Raw genomic sequence first — 18,605 nt, forward strand, 5'->3', positions numbered from 1 at the left:
AGAGATGAGGAGAGAACGTACTTCAGGCACCACACAGCCTGTATGAATGCAGAGGTAAAAAACCACTTGTTGGCTGACATGGGGTTTTAACAAACTCATTTGACTAAAATATATAGTGTGAAAGGAAGTACTGTGAAATAAAGCTGGAAATGCAGCTTTGAGCCAACAATGGAAGGCTTTAAATGCATGGTGAAAGTGCTACGTTGTCTTAGCCACAAGAGCCTGTCAAGGTTTTAAAGCAGAGGAGTACCCTAGACAGACCTGGTAAATTTATATTCACAGCAGTATGAAGGACCTATTGAAAAGGGGGTAGAAGTGACAGACTAGAAGCAGGGAGATCATTTGGGAAGCTTTTACAACAGTCTAGAAATGAAGTGGTAAGGACATATAGAGGCCATGAGGAAAGAGAAGTAGAAAGATGTGACACATTTTACAGAGCAAAAATTTGCAGAACTTGGCAACTCACTAAATATGGAATATAAAAGAGAGAAGGGAAAGGAGAGAGATTTTGAACCAGAGTAACTGGGAGCAGCAAAAATGGGTAAGTCTGGAATGGGGGAAGGAGGGTTAAGGGAAAAAGATAAGAAGTTCAGTTTGGGACATACTGAACATCATTGATGGTACAGCTGTCTACACAGGTAGTTGCAAGATATGGGACTAGAACTTAGGAGAGAGTTTAGAGATAGACATAAAGATTTGGGGTTTATCTGTTAAGAAATTACGGTTGACAGCCTGAGTTCACCAAAAAAGTGCTTGTACAGACAGAGGTAAGCAAAGAGTAACCCAGGACAGACCTTGAAGAACTGAGGGAATGGGAAAAAAAGATGATCAACAGTAAAAGAGCCTGAGAATGAACAACTGGACAAGCCAGAAGACAACCAAATTAGGGCAGTGTCATAGATGCCTTGTAAGGAAATGATCCAAAAGGAGATCAACAGTGTTGGAAACTACACAAAGTCATGCGGACTAGCAAAAAGCCACTAGATTTAAAAATTGAGTTCAATGGTGACCTTTGAGTAAAGAAATGCATTTTAGCAGTAGGGTTGAAATTCAGACAGGAAGAGGTTGAAGAGTAATAGTGGTCACATCTATTTGAATTCATACTATTCAATATTATAATTACGTAAAACATGATAATCAGCTCCAGCCCAATAGAATATGTAGTGCAAATATGAATAATAAATTCCTATTTGTATCAATCCAGATCTAGCTGTAGAGGCAGCAAACGTAAACTACTCTTTTTAGGAATTCAGCAACGAAAGGGATGAGATGTAGGGTAACATCTAGAGGGGATGGTAGAATCAAGTGAATTTATTTTTAAGGATAAAAGAGATCTGAGTAGATTTGTAGGCAATGGGAAAAAAGGCACAAGACAGGGATAGGATGAAGAAAGAAATTGGGTCAATGGAGCAAGCTCCTGATGGCAATAGGAGAGTAAGATATCAAGGACACAAGCAGAAGGGTAAGACTTGACAAGAAAGACCTCTTTATTCTGTGAAATTAGAGGGAAGGAAGAAAGAACATGTAAAGATAGCTACAAAAGAAGAGAGCTATAGCAACTTACAAATGATTGTCTCTAAATTCTCCATAAAGTTAAGAGTTAAGATCATATGCTGATAAAGGATGGGGGTAGGGCAAAGTTAGGGTCTTGAAGCTAGAAAACGAAGAGGAGAGAAAGGACACCTGGGGTGGAGGGAAGAACATCATACATAGCCAATCATAGATAAATAAAAAGCCTATCCTACATATGTAAGGTTAGATAACATGAAGTTATGGTATACTCTACAGTCTCACGACTTCCTCCCACAGTGTTCAGCAGCATGAACAACAGCAAAAGAGAAAGGACCCAACACTTAACTAGTTGTTGAATTTTAAGACTATGAAAGAAAGTAAAGCCACCACAAAAAGGGCCCAAGAGAGCTAGAGGGCATAAAATCAGAGAAAATAAAGAACAGGTTTAGGAGTAGAGGTGTAATGGGGGAGGCAGAAAAACAGGAGTTGTGATCAAGGAGAATTTCAGAATTTATCATCTTGGAGGTGAAATAGTTTGGGTTATTGTTTAATCTAAGATCAAGATTTTAAAGGGTCATAAAGTAAATACCAAAGTCACCAAGGACGTGAATGGAAGTTGGGACAGAGAAGACTGTATGCTAGATGTTGAACTCACTAGGGAAAGAAACAGAAAGAAGAATGTGAAGATCAATATAGGACAACAAGCAGGACCTGGGCAGGGCGATATGAACAGATGAAGTAAACGTGAAATGTGCAGTGGTTCCTGGATGAAGGCGGCAGCAGAAGGTCTGGAAGCAGCAACAGGATTATGTCAGCACCTCCTCCTAGCCCAGAGTGTTGAGGGGCATGACAGGAGTAGCCGACATAGACAAGGGTGCTAAGGGATGAGCTGATTTCAAGGGAATGATACTTTCAATGATAGACTTAAGATTCCTGAGTTAGAAGAGACTAGTCATCTAGTCACATGACTGTTTCATGTAGGGAAAAATATAACACATTTTAGAAAGATTTTCATCCCAATATATATATTTTTTAAGTTTCACTGTTTGAAGGGGAAAACTGCTTACCTGACACTCCTTCCCTCCCTCCGAGTAATCTGTAACTCAAGTTTTACTGCCTAACAAAGTTATCGCTACATGCAGCTGCTAAATTGTAAATGCGTAACCTTGACCATGCTGATCAGTCAACAAACATTTACCAAGTGTCCCCAGTATGAAGCTTTATCTGGGTAGGCACTGCGGGAGCCACAAAGCTTAGAGTAAGAGAGTTCCCCAACCTCACTAAATTCAATTAGGACACAAATAACTTAATCAACTTGCGTGTCTTTTACTTATTACTTCTGAGAAACCTATCACTTAAACAATGAAACTCACACCTTTTCCACAGTGAGCAACATTTTTCATTCTTTTACCTTCTCAAATTTTAACCGCATATATAACATTCAAAAGCAAAGAATGCAAAGAAGTCAACTTTTTTCAAGTTAACACTGCACTTTGAAAGTTCCATAAATCTTCCAAAAAGATGAAAATTCAAATCCACAATCCAATTCCACAAACATTTACTAAGTAACACTATGTGCTGATATGCACTGGGTTAGGCCTGGGGAATATAAAGAAAAATAGATGAAACAATTCCTGCCCTCAAGGGGTTAACATTCTATAGGGAGAGAGGAGGGACACCAAACATAACACACAGATAAGCAAATTTGAAAGAAAAAGAATGGATCAAAGGAACAGCATTGTTTAATAAGAAGATATATTCAGGAAATCCAGGAATTTAGGAGGTTAAGCCATAGAAAATAACAATGATATTGTCATAGGAGCATGCTACAGAGTTCCTGCAAAGGGGGAGCTAAAAAAGAAATATAAAGATCAAAAGCCAGACACTGAAAGATTATATTGTAGCTCTGAGGGACGGCAACTACCTGAAATTCTGCTGGAAGTCCCTCTGACAAAAGCAGAGTAACTGGCTAATTCATAATTTGCCTTAATTTCAGAGTCACAGAATTTCAAAGTAGGATGGAACTATGAAGGCCAAATGATCCAACCCTTATGCGGACTAGAATAGAATCCTTTCTATAACATACCAGACAAGTAGCCATCCAATTCCTATCTAAAGATTTCCAGCAAAGAGGAATCCACCACTTCCCAAGTCAGTTCCCATATTAGGAGGTTCCTCCTCACATTAGGTCCAAAGTCACCTCTTTTTGTAGCTTCAACCCTTCTCAATTTTACTTGTAAATAATTCCTTACACTCTAATCTCCTACAAAAAAAAGCAACAAACAAATGCCAAAAAAGTAAATACCAAGTTCAAACCCTAAGATCACCCAATTAAGAAAAAGCATTAACAACTTCAAACTATCGCAATGAAATAACTAACTTCTAAATGTGCTGTTATAGAAATATTCTTTCCTTCTTGCCATGATCAGGGATAAAAGTTAACTATATTCAAGTTAACTATACAAAGAAGCCTGACTTGTTTTAATTCCACGGCATACGTGGCAAGTAAACATCCTTATTAGGTTGCTAAACATTCAGACTATTTGAAGTAATACTTCCTCCTAACCAAAGTATTCTTAAGTCTGGAAAAAAGGAAAAGGTTATTTAATTTCATCATGATGCAATATGGATGAAATACATTACTTTTCAGTCAGAAATAAAACAGCTGATCGAAGAGTTCTGTATAAAATTAGATAGCACACATGCCTGGCAAGTAATAAATATAGTAGTTCCCATATTTGTTTCTAAATCTACTGGGGGAAGGACTAGGGATGGGACAGGATAAGAAGGTAAATAGCTCTGCTCTGTACCACTGAAACCAAAGTAGAACCAATATTCAGTCTGTTTGTCTTTTGTGAAGCTTGCACCAAAAGCAACTGAAAGTCAAAGAACTTGTTCTATAAGGTTGAAAATAAAAAAAATGAGTTATCAAAAAATGTAAAATCTATTCAATTTTTAATAACATTTTGAAATGTTTATACTCATGCTACATGCAGTAATTGTACTTCCTCCTCCCGGCTCACAAGAACTTTAGGCATTTTAACAGCAAAATTCAATTACAGTCTTATAATAACTGTTATTGGGGCAGCTGGGCTGCGCAATGGATAGAGTACCGAACCTGGAGTCAGGAAGATTTGAGTTCAAATCTGACCTCAGCCATTTACTAGCTATGTGACCCTGGGCAAGTCACTTAACTCAGTTTCCTTATCTGTAAAATGAGCTAGAGAAGGAAATGGCAAACTACTCCAGCATATTTGCCAAGAAAAACCCAAATGAGGTCATGGAGAGTAGGACACAACTGAAAATGACTGAATAACAACAGCAATTAGTTGTTAATATTTAGATATAGATATTCAAAACTGTGATATCATATAAGACCTTCTAAAATAAAATGAGAGAATTCATTTAATAATACTAAGATAACTTCCTGGTACCTTCTTGCTGCCACTGATTAACTCCAAAACTTATCTTTTCCCTTTACACTGCTAAGATTACTCCCTTTTGTTCATCATTCATATCCACTGCACAAGATACTTATTACCAGGTGTTAACGCGCGTGCGCGCACACACACACGATGTTCTTTCTGCATGTGACATATACATTGTTCGTTTGAGAGTTATATAGCATGTCATATGTTTCAGCAGAGACTAGAAACATTTAAACAGAAGGGCAACCAATACCTTCAAATCCTTAAAATTAAATATTTTAGTGTGGTTTAAAGGGCAGGCTTACTCCAAATGTTTTTCAATAGTTCAATAAATCTTAAGATCTCTGAAATGTATAGATGATGGGAGAAAATTTTTTTTTCCTGACAGTATAAAATAATTTTCCCTTCCCTTCAGCCTTCATTTTCCAAATTAAAGGATTACAGACCAAATTCTCATGACAACAAATCTGATGACAAATCATGACAGCAAAATTTATCACAGGGGTGCTTTCTGCTAAACAGGTACAAAAGATGAAAAATGAAACCTCAATATGCTAAACCAGCAACATAAACCACAGTTTATAAAAATACACAGCCACTCCAAAAATCTTTATTGAAAAGATAACTTGCATATTAATAAACTGTATTAGGCTTCCATTTTGAGAGAATAGAACTTGAGGTTCTAAGTATACAGCTACTACAGGATGATATTATTTCTCCTGGCAAACATCTCCTCTTTTAAATATATAATCACCTTTCCCCAACCACTCCAAAAAAGGAGAGGTCTTAAAAGCCTTTGTATACTTTTTAAAAGGTTACTAATTTAGGTTTTAGGTATGGTAGAAATTCAGTCTACAACAATAAACACACACTACAACTTTAACACTTTATACAATTGTACACAATGTATTTCAAGTCTAATAAAAAAAATTTTTAAATGGGTTACAGTATCCAAAAAGATAAATCATGGCCTATAGCTGGCAGAACTAAAGTCTAGGAAAAGAAGGTCAATAACTACTATAAAAAGAGATTTTGTTTCCATCATACCTACAATCCAAGTTATTTAGGTTTAAGAACCATATGAGGACTTTACAAAGAACCTATATGTACTGAAACTTCCAAATTCCATTTGAATGTTCTAAGTCAGTATATATTAAAATCTCCCTTAAAATGATATCATTGGAGAACGATTACCACACACATTATAATCAGGTTTTTACACTACATAAATGCAGGGATTTCTGAGAATATGATTGAATCCCAGAGTCCTTCTAAATACATAATAGAAACTGTCAATTTTAATAGCTATGCTAAGTTGAAATCCAGTGTAATATGTAAGGTAAAGAACCTTAAAACAGTACGAGAGAATACTGCCTAATTTTAGGTCGTTTGCTGGCCAAGACTGATGAAAAAAGAGTCAACGAAATATAGTCATTTCATAAAACAAATATGTATAATTAATCATGATATTCAATGTCTTAATCATTAGAACTATGAGCTTCTAAACCAATTTGGAAAGGTCACACACAAATGATTAAACTTAATTTATAAATCTTTTATTTGATCCTTATAAAAACCCTATAAAGTAGATGTTATTATTATCCCCATTTAAAGATGAGGAAAAAGAACCTCAGAGAGGTTAAGTATCTTGCCTAGGGGTACACAGCTAATATGTGTATGTGAGAGGATTTGAACCAAACCCTCCACACTAGGCTATGGATAGAACAGGTAACTTCAAAAACAGAAAGGTTTAGATTCAAATCTCACCTCAGATTAGTTATGTGACCCCAGGATAAGTCACTTAACCCTTCAGTGCTCCAGGCTATTAGGAATATATAAACTGCAAAAGTTGATGATCTGCAAAGGCAGAACCAATTTCCTCACATAGGTCCCCACTCCAGTGAAATCATGTATCTTGGGCCCTCTTTCCCATCCCCTCAGACCTCTTAGACAAACAGAATAAAATCAGTGAAACAACCTAATAGAGATGTTGCTTATTTAAACATTTCAATAAAAATTTAAACTACTACGGAAATTCTTTATACATAGTAAAGTACAACAATTAGCTATTTCATAGTATAACTGTGCCATTATTGGAAAAATATACCATGCCTTCAATCTTGAAACTTACAGTGAAGGTTACTTAATATCTGCATTGGATTTAAATAGACAAAGATACATCTATCATTACCATAAACTGTTCTCATGTGATTAACTATGAGAGTGATTACCAAGTATGGTCCTTAGTGGTTAAATATACCATTGTACTTACCTACCTTTTTCAAATTAATTTATAACATAGTTTATTCAAATTTAGACAGAAGTCAAAGACAGTACTGAGGAATACAACACCATGATCAAGAACAGTTTTTGTTTATTCTTTCCTTTTTCTTTTCTTTTTGGAGGGGAGAAGGCAGGGCAATTGGGGTTAAGTGACTTGCCCAAGGTCACACAGCTAGTAAGTGTGTCAAGTGTCTGAGGCCACATTTGAATTCAGGTCCTCCTGACTCCAGGGCCGGTGGTCTACTCACTGCACCACCTAGCTGCCCCAACAGTTTTTGTTTATTAATATAACAATTAAATGTGCTGACTATAAGGACAAAAATAAAACCAAGAGGGAAAAACAAGGTCCTAACAAAAGTAGCCAGAAAACTAATCCTGTAATGAGGCTCAATGATTGCTATCAAAGCAACTGCTTTCCTTTGTAATCCTAAGCGTTTTGCTTCTTGCATTTAAAAACTTTATTCTGACTGTCAAAGACATGTATGACAACAAAAAAGGTAAAGTATCCCTCTAGACTGGATCCTCTTAACAAAAAACAGTTAAATATTACTTTGCTCTATAGGACAAACTGTTATATTCAACGCTGGTACTCAGGTATATGTCCTAGTAAAGCCTTGGCCTAAGCACAGCCATACAAAATTTGCCAAAGCACATCACATTTCATAGCATTCCTCAGTCTAGCAAAAAATAAAAATAAATTAAATGAAACAAACAAAACCTCTCCCTCAAAATTACTGTGGATTTTGGGGGGCACTGGGGAGGGGAAATGAATGACCATTCTAGCTTATTTGAACTGTAGTTAGTTGCTGAAATGTTCTGAAGTAATATTAGTTTGTTGGTTGAGATGTTAACTCCCTAAACGAGAGAAGTACTTGAACTGGCTAAGGAGAGTTGTGACAAAACTGAAAACCTAGAACAGTATCTAGGAGAGTTAGAAGCAGCTTAAAATATTATCTAGTCCAATGCCCTCATTTTACAGATGAGGAAATTGGGGCTTGAAGAGGTTAATTTATCCAAACTCACACATGGAGTAAAGCAACAAAGACAGGCTTCAAACCCAAGCCTAATTCGAAATCTACTGCTACACTCTTTTGTCAACCTAGGTAATCAGCCACAGATTGCCTATGATGAATAGAGGGGGAAATCAAAGATCTATAGGCTTTAAAGTTGTTCATTGTTAAAATATGCTTCTTCCTTGCCCAACCAAATTAAATTATTTATTATCACATATATTTACTGAGCACCAAATGTACCCTCAGAGGGATGATTGGGGAGAAAGACAGGTGAAAAACATCAAAATACATTTACATATACATACAGTCACAAAACCTACATACACATAAGCACATTCAAACAGATACACAATCATATTTTGGTTTATGTTTAAATGACAAAGACCAAGAGAAGCAATTGAAGAAGTCTTCAAGTCAAAACAAACCTAAATCAACTCTCTGAATCAACTCTCTGGTGGGGCAGTGTGGCATCAGGCCAAATTCTTTTCCCAAAAGCACATGTATATATTTTAAGAATGATAATTGTAAAAGCAAATTAAGTCCTTCACAATACAAAGGAAAACACCTAGTTGAAGTATTCTGAAGGATAAATCTAAATAAGAGAGCCAACTACCTCTCCCATTTATATTGACTTTTTTCAATCTCAAGATTTTTATGATGAGTTAATGCAAATAGTTGCCACTGAGACAGATTATCACCTTCGGTCATTATTAACAAATACATTTATAAAGACAATAAAATGTCCCAGGCTCCACTAATGATGATAATTTAGATAGAGATTGGTCTCAGGTTTGACCAAATTAAGTTGGAGAAAGGCTTGCAATTTTTTTTGAAGTAACTACATTTTAAGCACTTTAGAAATATAACTTAAACAAAGTCCAATATACAATTAGCTACAAATTATTCTTTCCTAGTTATAAAGACACTCTAAACTAGGGGTGGGGAACCTGCAGCCTCCACACCACAGCCTTCTAGGTCCTTGGGTGTGGCCTCCAGGCTGAAGGTTCCACACCCCAGGTAAATACTTCTAAGGAATACTCTACTTTGTTAGTCTATTTTAAGTTACTCTGTGCACATGAAAATAATAAAATTTCATTTCTTCAAATGTTCTATAACTCAGCCTTATCACTAACTTTGAACAGCTCTCCTCCCAAATAGCTCATATTTATAAGATACATAAAAACAAGTATTTTACTTACCATATAATTACCATAAGCATGATCAAACATTTCCAGCACTTGATTCCTATTTTAAAAAGCACAAAAATGGAGGGGAATAGTAAGTAATCAATTTAACATGCATTTTATACTTAAAAAATCTTTTAGAAAGTTACCTGAAATTATATTGTTACCCAATAAGCAAACAAAATAGAGTTCAATTTAGCTATAAGGGAAATAAACAAAGACAGGCAAAAATAAGACAGTATTTTGCTACAATCAAAACTCCAAACAGTTCAGCAAAACCTTTATTGTTTCTGGGATTGTGTTTTATAAAATTACCAAATTCTGCTACCCAAAGGAGAATAAGCAATTATCTAGCCCAGTTTTTCCAAATGTAAGTTGTGCCAAACTCTGATGTTGCACACAATGTGGGTAGAGGATCTAGAAGAAACTATTGATCCTACTGACATAAAATTACGTGCATGTTCACAATACATTTTCTTGGATTTCTGCTTTTTTTTAAATTTCCCTATCCTCCTACTTATCCCAGGAGTATTCCATTGTCCCAGAGATGCATTTATGGGTTCTGTCAAAATACTTCAAAAGCCTAAGTGTTCTGTGGTTCAATTAGTTTGGGAAAAGCTGTTCTAGGCTAAACCTCATTTTCTACAGAAAAGGAAACTGTGACCCAGAGAGATGGCTAGTTCAGTGTTACAAAAACTCCAGATATTCTGATTCTTAGTCCAATGTCTTCCCAAGGAGTCATGCCACCTCTCACTTCTGAAAATTTTATTACTTTAATTAAAACTTAAAGGAATTATTATGCCACTTGTCTGTCACCCAGGAAGGAAAGAACACCAGTAGAAGAAAAAGTACCTTTTAGCACTATTTTCCTTTTTGGTTGAAGGGCAGAGAGAGAAAAAATGCACTTAAAAAATTACAGGTGCTATTTATTGCTTAATTCCAACTCTCCGACAAAAATATAAGTAAATTTTAAAAGAACAAAAGAGTATGTTATTATTAACACTCTAGCTTCTGTCCAATATTAATGAAATTTTCTAATACCTAAAGATGCAAGTATGTATGTGCATCTCACCACATTTTCAAGCAATTCACTGTATTTTCTAAATAGCTGTTAGACCAAGTGAGAAATATTATTTTTACCTCTAAAATAAAATGCAGGTATTGAAGGGATTTGTGTTTTGTCAAAAAATTAGTACAGTTAGTGGCAGAATAAAGACCACCGAAGTGTCTGTATTTTACTTACCTCATTACTAAAGGCACCTGTCTTCTTGCTATCATTTACATTTGATATATGTATAACATTTTATGTAATTCCTATCAATGACATTTAATTTATTTAAACAATCACATTAAACTATCACTTCCTCTCCTGTCAGTCTCTTCTCAACCTTGACTGATCTGGCCTCTAACCCCACCATTTAACTGAAATTGTCCTCTCCAATATTAATAATGATCTTTTAATTGCCAAATCTAATGGCTGTTTCTCGATCTTCATCCTTCCTGACACTTTTGGTCATCTTCTCTCTCAAGTTTTCATGGCACCATTCTCTCTGGGTTTTCTTTATACCCATCCAACTGTTTCTTCTTAATCCCCTTTGAGTTTCTTCACCCATGTCCCAGTCACTAATGGTAAGCATCCCATAAAGTTCTGTCTTACACCTTCTTTTTTTTCCTCTGTACTATCTAGACTGAAGATCTGATAAGTGACCATGAATTCAACTACCATCTTTATGCAGATGACTCCCAGATCCTTACATATCCAGCCCTAGTTTCTCTTTTGAGCTCTAGGACCATACCACCCATTGCCCCTTGGACTTCCCAAACAGGATATTCTGAAGGCATCTTAAATTCAACATCTCCAATACAGAAAACATTATCTTTTCCCCTGCCTCTTCTCAACCTCCCTATTACTGTTGAGGGCACTACCATCCTATCCTATCATTCAGGCTCACAACATCAGTGTCATCCTCAACTCCTCATTCTCTCAACATATCCAATCTGTGGCCAAATCTTGTTGCTTCTACCTTCACAACTTTTCTATATATCTCTTCTCCACTCACACAACCACAAAGCATTTTCATCACTTCTTGCTTAATCTTTTGCATGAGCCTTCTAGCTGGGCTCCCTGCCCTACAAGTCTCTCCTCAGTCCAACCCATCCAGCACTTAAGTTGCCATGTTACTTTTTAAACCTCAATGTGACCACGTACACACCTCTTTCTCCCTCAAAGTGCTCCAATGATTTCCTATTATCCTCCAGAGTCAAATATATAATCCTTTGTTTAACATTTAAAGCTTTTCATAGCTTGGCCCTTCACTCTCATCCACAAATTTTACATTCCAGCAACACTAGCCTAATCGCAATTTCTCAAAGAAAATACTTTGTCTCTGTCTGTCACCAGCAATCCCTCAAGCCTGGAACACTGTTCCCCGTCAGTTCGGTCTTTTATCTTCCCTGGCTTCAAGAATCAGCTCAAATCTCACCTCCTCCAAGAGGCTGTTCCCAGTCCCCTCATGTAAAATACCTTCCTCTCTTAGAATACCTTCTACCTATTCTGTACTGATTTTGTTATCTACCCAGTTGTATACATGATGCTCTCTTCCATTAGAATGTAAGTATGTTGAGGGCAGCTCCTAGCTTTTTTTGCCCTTCTTTATAAACCCACTGCTTAGTACAGTGCCAGGAACATTAATCACTTAATGCTTGTGGACTAGACATCCCTAGAAAAAATGGCTAGTTAAAATAACCACCTTTAAAGGTATGCAGAACAGCTAATAAAAAGGTCCAGTGAGATTTTTTTTTCTTTACATTGTACTGACATCAAATTAAGTTCCTATTTGTTGTTGGTAATGACAAAGCTGGCACACCAAAAAATTCTGTACATATTAGGCTAAAATAACCAACCTAATCATTTTTGATCTGTGAGCTGAGAAAACTTAACCCTGAGTTTACTGAAAGTTAAACAAAGGAAACAAATATTCACCAAGTATTCCCTGACACAAAAAAAAAAATATCTTGCTGACACTTTGGGATCATTCATAAACTCTGTTACAGTTTGTTCAGTAAAAAATGAATAACCTTTAACGTTAAGTATTTTAGGTATCCTTTTTACTATACTGTTAACCTAGGATCACTCATCTTACAAGAACCTTAGATATATACTCCTTATAATCACTGACACCAAGAAAGGAATTTAGAAACTTCCTTTTCTCAACACAATCAACCAAAAAAACTGCTAAAAGTTTGTCTATAAATACAACTTCGAGCAACTGGTAATAGGTAGCATTTAATAAACTCAAATTTCTCCCTGAAACAAAAGATTCATCTTTTTAATAATAACATTATATCATATTCTCTAAAGAATTCAAGTTAGAGGTCACCCAAAATGCAATGGAAAGATGGTGACCATAAACAAACTGCAAAACATTACTAAGGAAGAAATGTGCAGGAGGAGCAACATAAAGGATTTCATCAGAAAGACAATGAATGGAAAATGTTGGCAAGTTACACAGCAGAGTGAGGGGTGTGAATGATACCTAATGTTTAACTCCAAAACATCAAGAGTTCTAGAGAAATTTCCTATCTTCCCTATGGAGGACTTATAGGAAAATATGAACAAGAGTCACACTGGATGAGAAGGTGGTTTGGTTACTACCTTTATTGAAGGGGGTGGGGAGAGGCAGATGGGAGAGTGGAAGAGAAACAAGGAGATCACAGATCTACTTAAGTATCAAAACTCATAACACAGTCAAAGAATTCTAGAACTGGCAAGGACCTTTGTACTTCTAGAACCTCAGATCAAGGGAAGTTCAGTGATTCTATAGGATCATATGATAGTACATTTAGATTTGAAAGTTGCCTTAAAAGTTATCTAGTCCAATCACCTCATTTTACAGATAAGGAGAAGTGCCCAAAGGAATTAAGTGACCTGCAAGAGCAGAAGACACCAAGTGACAGAGGTAGGATTTGATATCAGGTCTTCTGACTCCAAAAACTGCTTTTTCCACCGTATAATGCTACCTTCCAAGGTCATACAGCTAATCATTAGCAAAGCCAAGGCTAGAACCCAGGTGTCCTAACTTGTATCCCAGTGCTTCTCCCCCTCCCCCTAACTCCATACATGTAAATTCAAATTATATTCTAAAAATCATTTTTATAAACAAACTTTCTCTGTTGGTATCTCGCTTGTTAAATTCACTACAGAGATAGAGCAGATTTACACTTCCATTGTCAATGAAAAGATGACATTTACACAGGTGTGTTCCAAGTAGCCTACAGATGAAGAGATGAATAATTGTGTTTACCATAAATCTATAATCTGCAGTAACTTTTCAAAGTAATGTCCATGATGATGCACGTTTCTATCATCTGTATTTATGAACATTTTTCTCTTAAAACATCATATGTCTTACTTCATGCAATATTACTGATTATTTAAAGAAACAAAACAAAGTGAACCTCAAAGATAGTTCAGTTTCCTGAAAATGCCCAAAGGAGCAGTTATGCAATCATATATTTGTATGCTACAATAAGATAAGACAGTCTGAATTAACAGTACAACACCAAACTGACGTAACCTGGATTTCTCAAGGAATTACAAAACTTGAGGTGAAACGACAAAAACGTTTACGATTATAACCACTGACAAGTGCTTCGGGTTTGAACGAATCCGCACTTGAAGACCTTTATTTAAATCGTCAGACCAAAAAGAAAGAAGCCTTTATCTGAACATTTCTGAAACGAAAGCCTTACTTTCGTCGAGCCTAAAAGTGACCCAGTAAGATTTTTGCTAACCTTTAGTATGTCTGGATCTAGGTGGGGGATAAAGAAACTCTATGCTCTAAAAGCAATGGGGTCTTCAGGCTTCCAAACTGCCCATCAACTACTACACCTACAGAAAAGTGTATTTAGCTGCTACAGCTTACAGGGGACCATTTCTGCCAAGGCTGATAATTGGAGGGGAAGCGGGGGGGGGGGGGGGGGGGGGGTGCGGCTGCAATTGCTTGCAAAGGGTTTCCAGGAAGGTTACTCCGCTCCGAGGATTTATTCTAGATTTCCCGCTTTCGCAGATAACACCAAAAACCAGCCGGACCGAGGACACGGGCAGTGAGGACCGTCTGCGGCACTATGCCCTAACAGGTGCGAACTGGATTTCTCTACCTGGAGATGGGTAGCGTCTCGCACCTTAAGAGCTTCTGCCCGGAAGGGCGCCAGCTCCCAAGCGAAAGCGCTGACTCCGGGCGGGGACAAGTGTCCCCGCTGCCCCGCGGGGTCCGGCCGGGGACCCCACACTGCTCCCGGTCCCCGGGGAGCCCTCCTCCCTCCACCACCCCCCCCCCGCTCTCCAAGAGTCCCCGCCACCGCCCGACCCGTCTCCGCCTCCCCCCACGTCCCCCACCCGCCAGCGGGCTCCGGAGACGCCCCGGGGCTGCCAGCGGCCGAGACCCCCAGGGGTCCCGGAGGCACCAGAGAACAAGCGTTCAGGGTCCCCCAGGGCGGAGCCTTACCCGAGCTTCTGCTTCTCCTCCTTACTCATGGGTGCGGCCCCGGCCGCCAGCGCGGAGGAGACCAGGTATATGGCGGCCGTGGCCACCAGGCTCCATCCCGTCCGCCAGGCGACAGGGGATCCGCTGCCCGGACCGCCACCTTCGCCGCCGCCGCCGCCGCCGGCTCCGCTCATGGCCCGGCCGGCCGGTCCCGCGCACGCGCAGCAGCTACACCCGGCCGGAGGGACACATCGCCAGGCGGGGGGTTGGGGGAGGACCTGGGGGAGCCGGGCCTGGGAGTCGCCGAGAAGGGCGGATGCGGAGAGAACCGGGCGTGCGCCAGACACCGAACTGTTTCCCAAAGGCAGCGGAGCCGGTCGCCCAGCGCCAGCGCCGCCGCCCTCCACTCTCAACAGCCCCAAGAACCCCTCCCCCAGCTTTCCGGTGGCGTAGTCTAGGAAACCGCCTTCCCTAACGCTACTTCCGGGTGGGGCCCAATGACGCTCAGCTTAGGGGCCAATGGGAACCCGGCGCGGACAGGGGCCGTAGGACAGCCGGCTTCGCCAGGCGCTAGTGAAACGTGGACAAAAGGCGGGATTGGGGAGGGGCTTCCCTCTTCCAGCCTGACTAAATCCGCAAACTAGGGGCCTGATGTCGCGAAAATATTTGCGTGAGAACCACAAGTCCCAGAATGCACTTCTCACTTCTCTCCACCTTCTTCCTCCCCCTCCCCTCCGTTCCCCCCTCCTTCGCCTCTGTCGGGGGAACAGCCTAGCCCTGTTTCTGGCAGCGGTGGTACGCGTTGCTCTCTGGGATATGTAGTCTGGCCGTGGGGGCACTGACAGGTCGGCCAACATCTGTTGTGTCAGCCTTGTCTCCGTCACCTACGGCGCCACGGGGCTCTGGGGATACTGGGCGTCATTTGTTTTTTCTGTCCCCCGTGACTCTAGTCACTCATCACCCAACAGATATTTTAGTATCTCTAAGTCCGATGGAAGGTGCAACAAAGTAAAAAAACACGTCCTTTTCCCTGAGGGTGCTTGCAATCGAGTCGAGAAAGCAAGACACAATAAACACACGAAAAGTTTAGCAGTAGCTTAGGAATTAATAGGTCAGTGCTCCGAGTGCTGATTCCACCAGCTGTGTGACTTTGGGTTAGTTATTTTACCTCTATGGGCTTCAGTTTCTTCCCATTGGTCAAATGAGGGCTGTGAAGTAGATTACCTCTAATGTCCCTTCTATCTCTAAATTTTCATTTTAAGAGGAGCACCTGATTAAGCAGATGATATCCAAGATCCATTCCAGGTGTAAAATTACATGATTTTATACCAATGTGTATTTTACAATTTCATATTACAATACATGTAATATATAACATATATGTAATTTTATGTTACGGTTGTATTTATAATCTTGTGTAAGCAATACCTGTGACATAGCACATATATGTAAATATACATACACACATGCATGGAAAGCAGTAGCTACTGTTTAAAATACTCTGCTTGGCATTCAAAATATTCTACAATTTGTCATTACTCTTTTTGTTCAGACTACTTTTCTCCACCTTCTAGTTCTCTTTGCCCCTTAAAGACTCTCTTAGGCTTTATTTTCTCTGACTCATTGCATATCCTGCTTTCTAATCTCTGTGCCTTTCATGTTCCCATTGCCTATAGGGTCTTCCACTTTGCCCTTGAATTACTACCCCCCCTCTAAAACCCCAGTTTCACCCTATGAAGGGTGTGAAGGATGGATGCCTAATGGACAACTCCACAATAATGAAAAGTACTAGAAAAAGTTCCCATCATCCATGTGGAGGATTTACAGGAAAATATGGACAAGTCACACTGGATGAGAAGGTGAGGTTTGGTTGCTACCTGGGGCAGGGGGAGGGGGAAGATGGGGTGTGATGGGAGGGACTCAAAGAGATCACAGATCTATTGAAGTATCAAAACAACATACAGTCACAGAATTTTAGAGTTAACAAGGGTCTTTCTATATGCCCTGGTCGTAGAACACCCTATATATGTCCACCATGACACTGAAAATGTGTGCTCTTTGGCAGGTGTACTGCTAGGTTTAAGGGGGAAACATTTAACTGCTATTTTATCAAATGCCTTTGATTTGAATTGCATTCTATGGCTAATGAAAGTGTTTGTCAATGGATGCTCCAGAACTACGATTTAGAATGAATAGAAGCCCGCTGGAAACCTGAACCTGGTGAGGCCTTTCCTAAAGGACCTAGGGAGTGAGTTGGAGAGTACTCCCAGGTGCCACCCTTAACTGTCTATGCATAAAGCACACACCCAAAATCCTTGGGGGCTGGTACTCCTACCCCACCCCACTCCCAAATTTGGCAGATCCTTTGTTGTTGTTGTTTGGTCATTTCCAGTCATGTTCTACTCTCTGTGACCCCATTTGGGGTTTTCTTGGCAAAGATACTGGAATAGCTTGCCATTTCCTTCTCCAGCTCATTTTACAGATGAGGAAATTGAGGCAAGCAGGGTTGAGTGATTTGCCCAGCTAGAAAGTACCAGAGGTCAGATTTGAACTCAAGAAAATAAATCTTCCTTATTCCAAGCCTAGTGTCCTATCTACTTTACCACCTAGCTGCCCAATAGATCTGTAAAGAAAGCTAATTGAATTAAATTGAATGACAATATCTCCCTCTTATTTATTTAGGTCTGACTAGAATAATTGAGAGCATTACTATTCAGTGTTTAGAGGCCTGGCAAACCTAGATTCTCTTTGGCAAAGTTATAGATCAAAGTAGCCAAATAAACAAACACCTAGGAGTGGGGATTGGCTGGGGGTTGGCAGGGGATGAGGGTTTTCCAGTGAAGAGGGTAAGCTCAAATATAGTCTGCCAGCATTTTAAAAATAGAGACCAGAAAATTAGCTAGTGACTTTCAACTTCACTGAAATACAATCAACTCAATTATTTGTTACCAGATAATCCAATTAATGGATTAACTGTCTTCAATAGCCGGGATTCTTTACCTCCTTCCTGTGTCATCTGGCTAACAATAACCCAAGCTAGCAGAATTGACCATTAAAAAACTCCTTCATTTATGGGGGGAAAGGAGGGAGTATTGAAGAGGGTGAAAAGGTGAATTTTCAAGTTGTGAAGAGTATTGTTTCATTTTGTTTCATGATTCAATCTTATTTTTAGAAATTATAAGATTATAAAAAATTACCTTTGATGTACATGATAGAAAAAGGGGGGGTGGAAATTGGAATTTTCTTTTTCTGCTCATTAAATTTATCTCTACCATTGGTTGAAAACACTAATCATTGTCTTTTACAAAGATTAAAAAGTCAAAGCATTAGCTTTGCCTAGTAGGCACAGCATCTCTGAAGTGGAAGCCCAAACTAATGAGGAAATGGGGAAAAAAGAAGCATCTATAGTTTGCATTTTAACCCATTAAGTCTAGTAAGGGAGATCCTAGAATTGCCAGTAGATTGCTGACACCAAGAAATTGAAACTTGTAATTAAAATTAAAATTCTAATTAAATTTAAAATTTTATTTTAAAAAATTAAATTAAGGACATTACCAAGTTTGTGATTTTCATGAGCTGATTAACAGAGTTGTGGTGCTATGGAAAAATGGAAATTTAAACATTAGATAGATAGAAAGAGCATTTATTAAGCCTTTACTTTGTAAGAGGCAATGTGCCAAGTGCTGGAGATACAAATAT

The 18,605-nt window shown here is 38.9% G+C and overlaps 1 protein-coding gene across 2 annotated transcripts in view; it reads right to left on the reverse strand.

Moving 5' to 3' along the window:
* Positions 1–15,355, reverse strand: part of EDEM3 (ER degradation enhancing alpha-mannosidase like protein 3) — a 63,567-nt gene extending 48,212 nt beyond the window's left edge. The window contains exons 1-2 of one of the 2 annotated variants that reach the window (XM_036754156.1): positions 14,928–15,355; positions 9,436–9,481 (exon numbers count right to left, since the gene is read on the reverse strand). In XM_036754156.1, coding sequence (XP_036610051.1) covers positions 9,436–9,481; positions 14,928–15,100 — 219 coding nt within the window. In that variant the 5' untranslated portion in view covers positions 15,101–15,355. The remainder of the gene's footprint in view (positions 1–9,435; positions 9,482–14,927) is intronic. The other variant, XM_036754155.1, reaches the window with a different exon arrangement.
* Positions 15,356–18,605: the final 3,250 nt, after the last annotated feature.

This window comes from Trichosurus vulpecula, chromosome 4, assembly GCF_011100635.1.
Source record: "Trichosurus vulpecula isolate mTriVul1 chromosome 4, mTriVul1.pri, whole genome shotgun sequence".
Classification (NCBI taxonomy): Eukaryota; Metazoa; Chordata; class Mammalia; order Diprotodontia; family Phalangeridae; genus Trichosurus; species Trichosurus vulpecula.